Genomic DNA, 14,738 nt, shown 5'->3' with positions numbered 1-14,738 from the left:
TTAGACAGTAAGCTCACGTTGAATAACTAGGTCTACTGTATTCTGGAAACTCTTCAGTAGTAATACAGCTTTCTCATGTTCCATATGTACAAAACTGTGTCCATTTGCCTGTAACACAAAAACAAGAAGAAGAGAAATCAAATGAGATTCTATTTAGCGTCTTCGTTTTGGGGGAGCAAAGGGATATACGAAAATTAAAAACAAGGCTAAAATAAATCATCGTCATGTAACGGTTTCCCGCAAAGAGGCGTCTGACTGTACCGCTGAGAGAACACATTTCTCTCTTCCTCCGTTGGACAGGTACTGCACCCCCCTGCTTCGAGCAGGGGCAGGACTAGATGGCCTCCGGGGGTCCTTTCCAACTGAAATTATTCTGCGACTCTATGATATTCCGCATATTTTCTGAAGAAACAATAACTCTGGGATGTAAGACTTCCAAACGTTGTGAAGACCAAAGAAAGTTAATGCTGTCAGAATGCATTGCTGACTACAAAGGAGGCTCCGGCTCAGATCAGATGCAGGCATACTGCATATACAAAAAGGGAAAAACTTACTGAATAAACTGTTCCGCTTTTGTGCTACTTAAATCTTTCTAGAACGTGTCTGTTGCAACGCTATTTAAAATAGTCAAATTTTAAACATAATTACCAACGGTTTACTGAGTGTGATCTATAAGCCAAAGTAGAAGATCCACCGTTCTGCAGAATAAAGCCAGCCCGTGAAGGTGATCAGGTACCCAACAAAGATGAGGCTCGCTGCAGACACCTGCCATTTAGCCACCCGTGAAAGCCTCAAGACTACTCCCCAGGAGCCAGCTCACTCCTCAGACAACCGTGGCCCTACTGCAGGGCCTGCGCACAGCTGGGTAAATGCTCAGCGGGTCCAAAGCTCCCCCTTCCCTCCCCAAAGACACCAGCAGGAGCCTCCGCTGTCCTTCACCCGTGGAGCCCATTGCTAAAGGCACAGCGAGACCACGTCCGGGAAGGTGCGGGTGTACAGCTGGGACTGGCGCTACGCAGGGGTTATGGAGGCCGCCGGGGCTGAGAAGGTAATCGAGAGACAGGCTGTAGGGCTGTCCCTGGCAGAATCTGGTCTCTCTAGCTTATAGCAATCCTAAAAACACGCTGCACTTCTTTAACAAAATACATATATATATTTTTTAACTAACATTTAAAAATAGGTTAGCGAAGCCTTCGTGCTTTGGTTAATAAAGTACCACTGCTGTGAAATTATAGCCCCGGAGAAGAACTACCAGACATCTGTTGCACATATCCGTAAGTGCGAGGTCCTGCACATGGGTTGGGGCAATCCCAAGCACAAATACAGGCTGGGCGATGAGTGGATTGAGAGCAGCCCTGCGGAGAAGCACTTGGGGGTGTTGGTTGACGAGAAGCTCAACATGACCCAGCAACGTGCGCTCGCAGCCCAGAAAGCCAACCACATCCTGGGCTGCATCAAAAGCAGCGTGGCCAGCAGGTCGAGGGAGGGGATTCTGCCCCTCTACTCCGCTCTGGTGAGAGCCCACCTGCAGTACTGCGTTCAGCTCTGGGGCCCCCAACATAAGAAGGACGTGGACCTGTTGGAGCGGGTCCAGAGGAGGACACGAAGACGATCAGAGGGCTGGAGCACCTCTCCTATGAAGACAGGCTGAGGGAGTTGGGGTTGTTCAGCCTGGAGAAGAGAAGGCTCCGGGGAGACCTTCCAGCAGCCTTCCAGTACCTAAAGGGGCCTACAGGAAAGCCGGAGAGGGACTTTGTACAAGGGCAGGTAGTGACAGGACAAGGGCTAATGGCTTTAAACGGAAAGAGGGGAGATTTAGATTGGCTGTAAGGAAGAAGTTCTTCACTGTGAGGGTGGTGAGGCACTGGCACAGGTTGCCCAGAGAGGCTGTGGATGCCCCATCCCTGGCAGTGTTCAAGGCCGGGTTGGATGGGGCTTTGAGCAGCCTGGTGTAGTGGAAGGTGTCCCTGCCCATGGCAGGGGGGTTGGAACCAGATGATCTTGAAGGTCCCTTCCAACCCAAACCATTCTATGATTCTAAGATCCAGACCATTATACATGGAAATCTTCTTGGCCACAACAAAACCATACTACGCCACATTATATATGGAAGACAGACTTCAAGAGCCACCCCTTACCAGCAGTCAGCACGGCTGAGGTATTGGACAAGCAGCACGAAGTGGCTGCCAGAGCCCCCCAGGGTGCTCACGTCTCCCCAGCTCACCCGTGCCCACTGCTGGTCGTCTCCTCGCAGAAGTTAAGATCCTCCCCCTGGACCAGGCTCTTGCAGAAAGGACACCCCATGCCCTCTCGCTGTATTAAAGGATGCCCAGCCCAGAATGATAATTAAAAGAAGTGCAGCGCACACATCTCTACAGAAGCAGGAAGCCCATGAGTGCGACGGTGCTTTCTTGGCATTTGAAGGTTTCTGTTCAAAGGCATCAGCTGCTGCGAGCTCTAGCGCGGACAACTGCACAGGAATGGCAGCGGGCAGGCGCAGAGCAGAGAGAAAAGGCAGCATCCCAGCAACAGTGAAAAGTAGCTCACTTTTATTCAGCTTAATGCCATAAAATACATTTGCTCTGAGAAACAGGAATACAAATTTCAGGCCGGAAAAGTTTCAAAGACATTCGCTTATGATGTGCCAAAATTAGGCAGGCATTTGGCATTCAGTTTGAGGTCAGCTCAGACTCTGATGTAATTCAGAGGGAAAATGAAGAAGTTTCAGTTTATTCACCAGACAGCTCACTGGGATCTGTATTGCTCATTCGGAAAAAAAAATAAAATAAAAGAACCTGCAAACAAACCTGAGAGCAGGCCAGCTCTGCCTACTGCCCTTCTCATTTTCGAGCTGCGCAGTGAGGGGTACAGGAAAACGTTGTGCAAGTTCAGCTCTAGCTAGCAGAGAAACCTCTTCTCTACAAGAAAAGTTTCTCAGTGGAAGAGGGCTGTAGGAGATACACATCCAAAAATATCTAAGCAGGCCACAACCAGAGGGATTTGTTATTTAACATATAAATAAATGATAATTGGAATCTACTTCTTTCATTCCTGCTGTGGGCTCACGTTCCCCACAAAATATGCTATGAAATCCGTATATATATTTACACATTGAGTTATTATTTAGTTCTAATTATTAGACAGAAAGAATGGGTTTTAGCTGAATCATGGAGCCACCAAAACAAGATTTCTTAGAACTGAAGGGCAGCCTTTAACATATGGCAGCAAAATTGTACAACACGGCTGATGGAGCTGCTCTCTCCTTGCTGACAGACTTAGCAGCCGTACAACTGTGTTCCTCCTTATAAGTCATCTACTAAAACTGCTGCTAATTTTATAACAGAAAAATCATTCTTACTTATCAAATAAATAACTTAAGAGCTTATGATACAGAAAGGAAAGATACAACAATTTTGCTCCCCCCAGGATCCCAGTGGGGCCGTGGGCTTCTGGACTTGTAAGGACCAGAATTTGTTCACTGCAGAAGACACACACACACCCTTCTATCAAAAACAGGCATCGGGCAAAACCGTGTTTAAGAATGACAGTTTCTCCGCGAGCTGGGTAAGTCCACCCAGGGAATGTCAAGCCTTTTAATTTTTAAATCTCCCCTCCCTCTTTTACCAAAACCGCTTGGGGAGACACATAAATGCGTGACAGAAACATTACTGCTTCTCCTGAAAACATCCTGCTAAGCAAATTCTTCCATGGAAATGTTTAAAACATTTCCCCTTGGAGCCTTGGTCTGGTAATATCTTCCTGTGTATCGTCTTGAGTAAACTGAATTCACTGCATGGGAGCACAGCAGGGGCACAGAGACCGAGGTGCTCCAGTAACGGTGACACTGGGGTTACCTGCCGTGGTAATACGTAAAGGCGCCAGCCAGTAACGCTGGGGGGAAAGTGTCAGACAGACATGACGGGAGGGAGAGCCGGGAGCACAAAGATTTAGATGATGCTAAAAGCAGATCACGGGGCAGAGAGCGTGAGGACGGAGTGGGCTGAGACTGAGGAAACACAGGAAGATGGTTCCTCCCTCGGAGTCCCAGCAGAAGCTGGTGTCACACCCAGTGCATGTGTGGAAGACAACAAGTGGCGCAGATAGCTACAGATGCCAAAGAAGAGAGATTATGGGTGAAGAGGAACCTCCTTCTACACAGCAACTGGTGTTATAGAGCCCCAGTCTCTGGCAGGGGACTGTCTCATCAGATAAATGCAAACAGGGGTGATGCTAATAGTGGAAAATGGTGGTGGAGGTGAAGTGATGCCAGTGAGTATTAATAATTTCAAGTTCTTACTGCCTAGGGAGCTGGATACTTTTAGCTAAAGGCATTGCTTATATTTGAGAAGTAAAATATCCTTCATCACAGTTATGGTTTTTTCTCTGTTAATTGCTTCGTGAGATTAATGACCGCCCTTTTACTTGCCACAATATAAATCAACACCTGGTAACAGGTATTACGCATGGGTAGAAGTAACTGCAAATAAGGGAAAATGTTCTTGCCAGAGAATTTGAAATGATGTACTGACAGTGACAAACATGAGAAACTCTGCTGAGACCGATCCACAATCCTACGAGAATGACCGAGTGCGAAGTCAAACTTCATCAACGCAAGCGATGAATAAATTAAGAGAGTGAAATTTGCTACCCCCAAAAAATGCAGCAGTACCTTAAATGTGATTATATAAATACACATAAATGCTCCTACTTCAGGAACACATGCTGAAACATGAGAAATCCCAGCTCCTGATGGCCTGTGCCCATCAGGAGAAACCATTTGACATAACAATAGCTATAAAATAAATGCAGGTTGAAAGTGTACATCTTTGATGAAGACATGCTAGGTACACACACGCAACAGACCTGTCCCTGCACAGAACAATACAGCCCTCGCACGACTCCATTCAGACGACTCCCACGGCATATGCCCACTGCTTCCCCCACAGGCAACCTTCTCACCTTATTTTGCTGTTACTTTTTAACATATTTTACCTATTTTTGTTTCTGTCACTAAGCTCAGCTTTCAATATAGCGCCTTGATTATTCTAAGTATCTCTAGCTAATTTTGTACTTCATTTAGCTTCGCTGTTTTCTTTATTTCACTGTTTTTTGAACATACTAGCAATTAAACATGAGTTGCCTATTATAGACTTCAGAGCTGGTAACTACTGCAGTGCCCATGCTGGGTAGGAGGGGCAGGGGGGAGTGAAGGAGAGAGGGAGGCAGGAGGAGAGAGGCTACCAAAGATGTTTGAAACATCCTTGGTTTGCTGACTTCCTTCATATAACCAATTAAAACACAGTTAACCTCTTACCCTTGATCAGTGTGAATGGCTTTAAAACCTGTTAGAAGCCTTTCAGACAATTATAATGACTCTCTCAAAAGTAATACTATTTGCTGCCAGTGGTAACACATTTCCCAGGCTTAAAAAAAAGAAACAACCTTGCAGGACATGGTAGAAAACCCTGTTCTACATGGACAGCCGTTATTTTCTGTGAATGAGGAATTTTTGAAAGGTGTGTTCAGGAATAGCCTGTCTTTCTATATTTAAAAAGGTCACTGGAATACAGAAAATATTTGTTACAGAAACAAAAAAGAATACAAAAAGCTGAGATTTCTCTGTAAGTTACGCAGAGGCTTCCAGGGTCCAGTGGTGGATCCAGTAGCGGCTGTTTTTCATGCGAGTGCATGCAAAAATGCTGAGGCCGCAAAGGACAGGCAAAAATATTGCCAGCCACAATTCTGTCAAAAAAAGTGCCTATATAGCTTCTTACGCCAGTGTCACATCAGCTGCAAAGGTGAAAATTATAAACATGTCTTGCTTTGTCATACGCTTATGCTTGTGAAACTGCCTGTAAAGCTCCTTTCTCCCTGCACCTTCTTGCGCTGTTAGTGTGGAAAAGCCGGATATGATGTAAGGATTATTTTTATTTTAGAGTTTAAATTGTGTCACCTGGATCATTCCTGTGACAGATTGTAAGCATTAACCCTTTCCTGCAGTGCCGTTCCCTCCCAGAAGGCTGGCCCTGGCATCCATGTGCCTTATTCAGTATCCCTGGGGAGAGAGCAGAAGCTGCCAGGCAAAACGAGGGCCAGTCCGGCTCCTTGCTGTGCTATGGTCCCTCTGCTCTCACTGAGCTCCCCGGGTTCAATTCAGCTCCCCGCCAGTGGCAGGGGGGCTGTCGGACAGCACACCCCAGTGCCTCTTTTCCACATCCTCAGTTTGTTTTCAAACGGCTTTATTCCTTCCTTCTGAGACCAGCTTTCAAAAGCACTGCGAGTAACACTGTTATAAATCAATATTAAAGTACCATAATAACAAAACTAGCAGTTAACTTGTACCGAAACCAGTATCATTGTACTTCTAAGAAGCAAAGACTCAGTTCAGTTACAAAGCAGTTAAATCCGTCCATACCTGGAGGATCTTATCGCCAGGCTGGAGCAGGCTGGATGCTGGTCCGTCAGGCTGAACCCTAGTAACAAAGATACCCTATAAGTCAGAAGTAACAGAGGTTAGGATGCTATCACCAAGAACTAGTTCCCAAAATACAGGTGTCTCCCTAACTGGTGTCTGGGGGCTTTATATACTCTGGCAATGGTCTAAACACTAAAGACTTTTTAAAATCTGTTTGTAATCAAACACTAGTACAGGTTTGTAGCAGCCCTCCGTGACCTTCAGCTAGTTATCACCTGATACAAATATAACTGTGGGTCATTTGAAACTAAGATTCCACGTCACAAAATAATGTCCAGTATGAACGGGGCAAGAGTAACAGGGTTATCAGGAGGATAATTAAAATGGAGCAAGCATTCATTTATTAGAATAATAATCCATACAGTAATCTTTGTTTACTTCCTCTAGGGAAAAAAAAAACTTTAAAAAAATTTCTAAAAAGCAGTCTTGATATTCAGCCCTTGGGATATTCAGTACAATGGTCTGTAGGACTGTCACTTAATCCAGTGTCTGAGCAGTGAATGACTTTGAAAGGGGAAAAATTATCAAGTAATAAAGGGTATTTTTAGATTTGTTTTCAGAATTTCAGTAAAATATGTTAATAAAACCCAGAATCAAAGACTGAGTTCCTAGATGACGAACACATTTGAAGTATTTCCCATACAGCTCATGCAGCCCTGTACTGCTGTACCCTCAGTCTCACTTTCTCTGCCGTGCTCACCCCGCTGCCGAGGGTGAATACCTTGAAGCAGACTCCAGAACTGAGCAGAGGCTAGATTTGAGCCATTTACGATGCTCCCAGAGACACCAGAGAACTTTCCTGCTTGGTATCATCATGCGTCCTTGAGGGATTTTATAGCCTTCTGGAGCAAGGTACTGTCCAGTATTTCTGTTAACCTTATAAAAACCTGAGCTCCTCGGGCGCAGAGCGATGGGCTGCTTCTATTTCATCCACGTGCCATTAACTTGTGACACAAGTCTGCCATTCAAAACGACTGATTGCTTCTGTGCGTTTTACTGCTTTTCCTGTCCTTTCATCACAGCAGCATCAGCGTGTCAGGGCAGAGGTGTATCACTGTGCAGAAGGGTGCTCACTGCCATCCCCACTGATTTCATCTTACAGACAGAGTACGACCGTATGTGTGACTTGAAACCATCACAAACGACTGGCATGTATGATGGGAGACAGTATCACCCTCTTACCGCTTCTGTGATATTTAAAAGATAATAAATCTGATTTAACGGTGTGGGAAGCAATGTTTCAGAGTAAGAACACATAAAAAACCTTTCAACTATTAATTCCTTCAATATAACCACCCTATCACTCCCTCAGTACACAATTTGGCATTTCTGTTATCGGTAAAATTAAGTCTATCTACAGCTGTTATTGCACTGCATGTATTACTGGTGCAGACACATTCATAGCGCGATATAGACTCTTCTTTAATAATTTCAGGCAAGTGATAGATAGTGGAAGTATAGCTTAATTCTAACATCATACATTAAACTGTGGAAAAAAAGACCATGATGTTATAAAGTGTAGTTCTAGTGTGCAGTCTCAAAGAAGGACACCAAAAATGAATATGTTTTAAGGGATAGTTGTTAAAATGCCTGATAGTTATGTACATTAAATGGAACTGTTCCTGAAGTTCAAAACAGGGATTATCAATGAGAAGATTGAAAGGAATTAAGATTGTGTTAGACTGATATTTCTAAGCATATTTTACATTTCCAATTAGCTTTCTGTTGTAATTCAGAGTGGTGGGGAAAATATTTTTTTAGTTTGCACGCAGATCTCAAATTTTTGAGAAGAGATGAAAAGACAGTTTTAATTTCATCATTTGCCAAACATTCTCAATATCTGTGGAAGTTATGACTGCCTCTTAAAACTGAATCCAGTATTATCAAAGAATATAAACTATAAGAATATGTTTAACAGAGAGGTAGCCATAGTACTTGTTTTTCAACAAACTCCAGTCAGTTTTACCACACAGAACAGATAAATTCACAGGTCTAAGAGTCCATTTCCTAATCCTAAAGCCCTGTGTAGCTGATAATCACCTGATGTTGTATTTTTACTAGGCTTCCTTTTACTGTAAAGAGATTTATCAACCTCTTCAACGTGTAATTCCCAGAATGAATACTGAGTCTCCCTGACCATCATGTACCATAATGGTGACATTTTTAATTCGCAGTACAGAACAGAAGACTGCTTGCCGTGGTGGTCGTAAGGCACCAATGATCTCCAGACCAGTTTGCAGGCCAGGCCGATTTTATTTGATACAGCTGCTATAAACCCTGGCACTTCAGCTACCTAGCGATGCCATTACTGGTTTAGTATTCCCTCTGATGACTTTAGTGAAAGTTTAATCAGGGCCTATATTGACTCTTAAAAGAAAAAAGTGAGAGAGACGATTCTCCAGAAAACAGTCTCAAAAATTATCTTAGACGTGGAATATAAGGCAGACACCCATGTGATTTCTGTTTTGATTCTCTCGTCTTCATTAACCAGGGGAAAAAAAGCGAACAACACTCCCCTAACAAAAAAAAGCCAAGTATGGGAAAAATTCTTTCAATTATCACAACAGAAGTGCATAAAAATTTCACTCATGTTATCTATGTCTCCACTATATGGTACACTAAAATAAGGACCGTTTAGAGAGAAATTTATAACTTACCTTATCAGAAGGTTTGAATGGATTTCCTTGTCCACTTATTCCACCACTGATACTAAAACCAAGGCCAGGATTCTTCTCTATCCTCACACAAAACTAGGTTAAAAAGATATGACAAGATAAGTCAATGCCAACATTAAAGCCTATCTAATCAATGGCATCTTCTTCGCATATATCCCATTTCACCATTAACGAGACCAGCTGACCCCCTCAAAAGCTGTATCGCACAATATAGTAAAAGTCAGTAGAATAGCTATAAACTGAAAGTATTTTCATGATTTCAGCATGCTGCAATGATACCAGAATATTCACAGTGCTGCATGTATTTTTGCACATAGTTTAAAATTTTGTTTTCAAGGAGAAAACAAAAACCCTTTAGACTTGTGAAAGAGCAGTTCACACTGGCCAAATTTTTCACTTAAACATTGGGATGAATCTGTCAGTGAGGCTTCATCTTGTGCACTTTGGTTTTTCCAGGTGGTGTCACACGTGCAGCATCCCCGGGTGCTATGCTTGGGACAAACCCAAGGAAGAAGTGCTCTGAAGCTGAGAGATCTTCAGACCATTGTCAGTATCAGGGCCACAGCCCCCATAGCCTGCACTGAGCACCAAGCACTTTTACAAGTGAATTACTCCAGGAAATAGTGCTGAATCTTATCTTTTAGCCAGGGTGACTCTAAATGGCATTGGGTAATTGAATATAAAATAAAAATGACTTCAGTGTAGCTTAATGACTACCCATTGAGCCAGCCTGAGCATGTACTTGAGCCACAGAAGCAATTGCTTCTGAATCTCAATGCAATACTCAGGGACTTAATACAGGCAGCTACTTGCGTGGGTTGACCAACGCTTTACACAAGAGAAAGGTTTACTAATGATTCTGAACCTTATTCTGCAAGCCAGGTGCCTCAAACAGTTATTGCAATCATTAAGGCCAAATATAATGGGGATAGGACCACTTAATGAAGACACTCGGCAGCACCCATTTTGTTAGACTGGGGGCACTGGAGCTACAGCTGGCCTTTCGTAGGGCTAAACTGGAGCAGCCAATACACATCGGAGAAGATCAGCGTCTTGCCAAATATGCTGCACTGTTAGCGCTGAACTAGGTTACCGGGGAATTGGCAGAAATTGCAAATTAATTTGGTATGACTCAGTGATGTCAGCTCTGTTCAGGAACTTCAATGCCAAATTGTGTCGCTTGGTCAATCCAAGAAAAAAATGCTATCAGTCCCTGGTGCTGGGGACGAGGACAGACCTGCTTGCCTGCCTCCATGCTGCCTGGCTCAGCCGCCCTCTGTTATTGCCCTAGGCTCCCTTTTCCTGCTGTATATAGGGCAGAAAAAACCCGAAAGTTTTCGTCAAAGTGTTATTTTATAGACACGCTTTCTCACCTGCTCCTGGTAGGCATCCGTACTTCTCTGACCCTTGGTTTGGATTAAACATCGCCCTGTCTGCGGTGCTCGAGAGCTCTGCGAGGAGGGAATCTGAATAGGCAGTGGTGGCTGAAACTGCTGAATGGTGACTTTGTTCATGTTTCCTTCGTACTGCTGCTCGCGGCTCCGATGCTGTAGGCTTTGTGATCCCATTAAAGTCTGGATGTGGCTACCTGCCTGTGGGTAACGTAACCCGTTAGGCCAGAAATTCAGGAAGCTGAAAAGAAGCAATTATTACAACTTACAGAGTCAAGTAAAAGCAAACCTCTTAAGTCATATCAGAGGTTTGCCTTTTGACCACAGTTGGAAAAAAACGTGATTAAAAGCAGCAAGGATACGCCCATTGCATTTAGTGACCCTAGGAGGTTTAAGGGAAATTAGCCGTATACAGTATGTTTTATAAACAGAAAATATTTTTTTTCCTCGTGTCATGATATATGCTTCTGCTCAGAATGTTTTGTGAACTGAAAACATTTAATAAATTGAAGTAGGGTGGATTATTCATCACAGCACACTCTGAAGATCCTGGAATGGTTTTTTTTTCTGAGGATAGTTTGGAAGAAGATTTATAACACCAACACAGATACTGGCCAGTATTGTGCACTGTGTATGGAAAGCATAATCAATTAAATCCTATGCCTTGTCCTAGGAACAAATGTGGCTTTTACAAAATGTAACTAATCAAATTATCAAATTTCTATGATAATATCTACTGATTTGAAGCTCTAATATTTTGTAAATATAAGTGAAATACTGCATTTACATTGACTTGGCCTTTTGATATTTTCAGAAAAAAATGGATGACTGCTGTCATTCTTTCCTCCCCTCCATCCCCATTGCCTTGCACATTTGCAGCTGTGATCTAACAGGTGAGGTTTGCTTTCTGCATTCTGTTCTTGACATGGTAAAGTTGCATACTTGCTTACTCTTCAAGACACAGTCTCTATTTAGGCACATGAATTACATAAATATTTGAGGCAAATCTTTGCAAAACAAATTCAGTTGAGACAATTTTATGCTTTGTATATTTACAAGATTCAGATGCTGTTGCTTATAAATAACCACATGCAACTTAGCCAAAAGGGAACGAGCAAAATTCATGCTCTGTTGTATGATCAAATTATTATTACCTCCAAGAAATATCACACCGTTGCTACTGAGAGTTTTCAGATTATATGCACCCATCAACCAGTGCTATTATTTGAACAGCCTGAATGTGAAAGAGCATTATGATTGCATGTCTCAATATCTGCAAGTCTCTGTGGACAAAACAGACCTACTTGAACGACGTTTCACATTAAGCTTACACCAGCCAATGACACAATCACACCTCGTCATGAAGGTCTAATCCTCAGTACTACCGAACCTTTATGATCCTGAGTGGAAGAGTCACCAATTGTGAGACTGTATTTTAGACAAGATTAAATTTAATACAGCAAAAGATCAAAACATTTCTTACCCATTGGCCAATCATCTGGCCTCGTAAGTTACAGCAGCCAGGGCACTAGAACTGTTTGTTTGTTGCCATAGCAAAAATACATCTTAACAGAACTCCAAGATTTGTCTGCAGGACGCATCATTAATACAGACGCAGTTGGAGCTACTCGTGCCACTGAACACCGAATCCCAGCAAGACACGCAGCAACTGCAAGCAAAACTGATCTGCTCTTAGTTTTTTGCTGACAACATTTGAAGAAAGGGACTAGGTAGAATACATGTCTGACAGTTCTTCATTTTAGTACAAGAGGGATAGTCTCAAGGTGAGTAATGACAGAGAAATCTCTTACTCCTTGCGCCCAAATCTTCAATCCCCAAACTCTTCCTAAAACACAGCTCACCTGCGTACATGAAAGTGCTTAACAGACACTGACAAACTTACTCCAAGAATAGCCTGGTGAAGTCAGTCTGTACTGCAAACATCCCACTTTACAGGTCAGAGAGATCTTCAGTTCAACCAAGATCAGAAAGGAAGGAAAATGCTCAAGACAGACTTTTTAGCTATTCATTAACTCCCGAGCGGCAACAAGCCGTGCCTGCAATGGATTGCTGAACCCGTGCCACCCTGCCCCGTGGAGATGCAAGGTGAGCAGGTGACCGCGTGCAGCATGGTTCTGTACTTCCTGTTGTGTCATCCTCATCACAAGAGGATCCCAAAAAAGCAGAATCTCATAAATTCTGCCATTTGCCCCAGATATAATCCCATATCCACCACAGCAGTCCACAGCGGGTGCACTGTCTGCCTCAGAGGAAGATGTCTATTTCAAATACAAAAAAAATTGTGCTTCTTCACTGAAAAACCTCAGATCTTCTTTATCAGGTTAAAAGACCTCTGTATGGAACAGCAGATGCTGGAAATGAAGCAGAAAGAGCCTCCAGCCTCTCAGTTGTGGCTAACAGAAATACTCCAAAGTCAGAAAGGGAGAGAAATGGTGGCTCGGACACTTTTAAATGTCCCAGTTTTGAGGCAGCTGCCTTGCTCCAGTTCCATAGCATATGCTCCTTCCACATCCACCGAGACCATTACAGCCCACGCAGGGGTCTCCAAGAGCTTGCATGGCTTCAGCCTTCGTGTGGGCTGCTGCAACCCTGCAGCAGAAGAGCCCAACTAACACAGTCCTACGCATCCCCAAACCTGCGTAGCTCATCCTCTCAGAGGGTCGTCACCTTGCACCCAGGTTGGCCGGCCTGATGTCTGTTCATTTTCCACCTTCATTCTCACTCTTCAACCTCTCTTTTTAATAAGGAGTGATTTCCAAGTTCCCTTTTGGTGATCCCCTGCCACACTTCTACCCCTTTCCTTTTTATGGAGGAGCAGCTAACTCAGAATACAACTGATTTAATTAGGCATGCAGCTGACTTCTCTCTTGTTGACATGACAGAAAAAGTCATCTTCCAGGAAGCATAAATACTGTCGTCTTTTAATAAATCAGTGGATTATTCAGTTTGAAGATTCAAATATCCAACTTTTCCGTATGAGAAATAGCCCATAAATTATGGGATGATCACATAAATGATCATACTTAAAATAAAACTGGCATTTAATCTGTATGCTGAACAGCAAAAAGGACAGAAACAACCACTCCCACCCCACATAACTATGCAGTGATTACTGTGTAGTATTCCCACCTTACCTAACATACATAAATAGCCATCATTACATGTATAGTAGCCCTCTATGTGTGGATAATTTAGGAACACGTATTACTGTGTCTATATACGTACTACATCAGCCTGAGTACACAGTCCATCCGTCTATAGTACACACTCTTCCCCTTGGAAGAACAAGTCCCAGCTCTTCTTCCAGTGATTTCCCAAGTACAGCTCTACCGTGTAGTGCCTCTGCTCTGCAGGAGCCCATTCACCCTAGTACTGTTACGTTAGTGGAAAAACAAAACATATACTACAATTGGTATTTACATCATTTAATTGTTTGTTATGTTGAACTTCAATTTTCTGAGTCTGACTTCAAATAATTGCTGTATTTTAATCCCCAGATGCTGGGAAACCAAGACACTCAAGGTCACTTTCAATGGAGAAGAGATTAGCATTGTCACAACAGCACATTGCAAACCACCTCCTGAGGATGGTGGGTAAACAATTTTGAGAATTCATTTTCTCACTCCTGTTAATAGACTTTGAAGAGATCATATCACTACTTCTTGTGTATTCACGCTGTGGCTCTTGCTGGAGCTGGATAAGCTGCCTTTCTTGGAAATGGGAATTATTTATTCTGCAGAAAAAAATCTCTATTATGCAGACTGCTTCCCCAATTTCATTTGTATTCTTTACTTTATTTAACTTCTGCCACAAAAGTTAATTATTTTCAGCTCAGTGTCCAATATTTACAGTGTAATTAAAGTAGCTGACAACGGATGCAACAATGGATTGCTCCACTGAGTTAAGCAGATTTCAGTACGATTATGCAATGTTTGTACTTACCACATCTGAGCAGCGAGATAGTGAAATATTCAGAACGAAACAGAATCTGCAGTTTCTTATTATAGTAACACTGATGATGCACAAATGCAAGACACAGACTGTGTTAGAATGTGTGAATGGATAAACGCAGGTTTTATCCCAATACGCCAGTGAAGATAAGCAGTGACTCCTCTTAAATGTCTTATCCTAGTTTCCTGCATATCAGAGGACAAAGAAACCCTTCGAATAACTTGG

At 43.0% G+C, this 14,738-nt stretch overlaps 1 protein-coding gene across 1 annotated transcript in view; it reads right to left on the bottom strand.

Annotated features, from left to right (window-relative positions):
• LRRC7 (leucine rich repeat containing 7) overlaps positions 1–14,738 on the bottom strand; it is a 108,428-nt gene continuing 93,690 nt past the window's right edge. Inside the window, exons 22-25 of the mRNA XM_050900856.1 lie at positions 10,524–10,742; positions 9,133–9,225; positions 6,416–6,490; positions 1–108 (exon numbers count right to left, since the gene is read on the bottom strand). Of these exons, the coding sequence (XP_050756813.1) occupies positions 1–108; positions 6,416–6,490; positions 9,133–9,225; positions 10,524–10,742 (495 nt within the window). The remainder of the gene's footprint in view (positions 109–6,415; positions 6,491–9,132; positions 9,226–10,523; positions 10,743–14,738) is intronic.

This window comes from Gymnogyps californianus, chromosome 8 (genome assembly GCF_018139145.2).
Source record: "Gymnogyps californianus isolate 813 chromosome 8, ASM1813914v2, whole genome shotgun sequence".
NCBI lineage: Eukaryota > Metazoa > Chordata > Aves > Accipitriformes > Cathartidae > Gymnogyps > Gymnogyps californianus.
The sequence above is the reverse complement of the archived record's forward strand: the minus strand, read 5'-3'. Positions and strand labels throughout refer to the sequence as shown.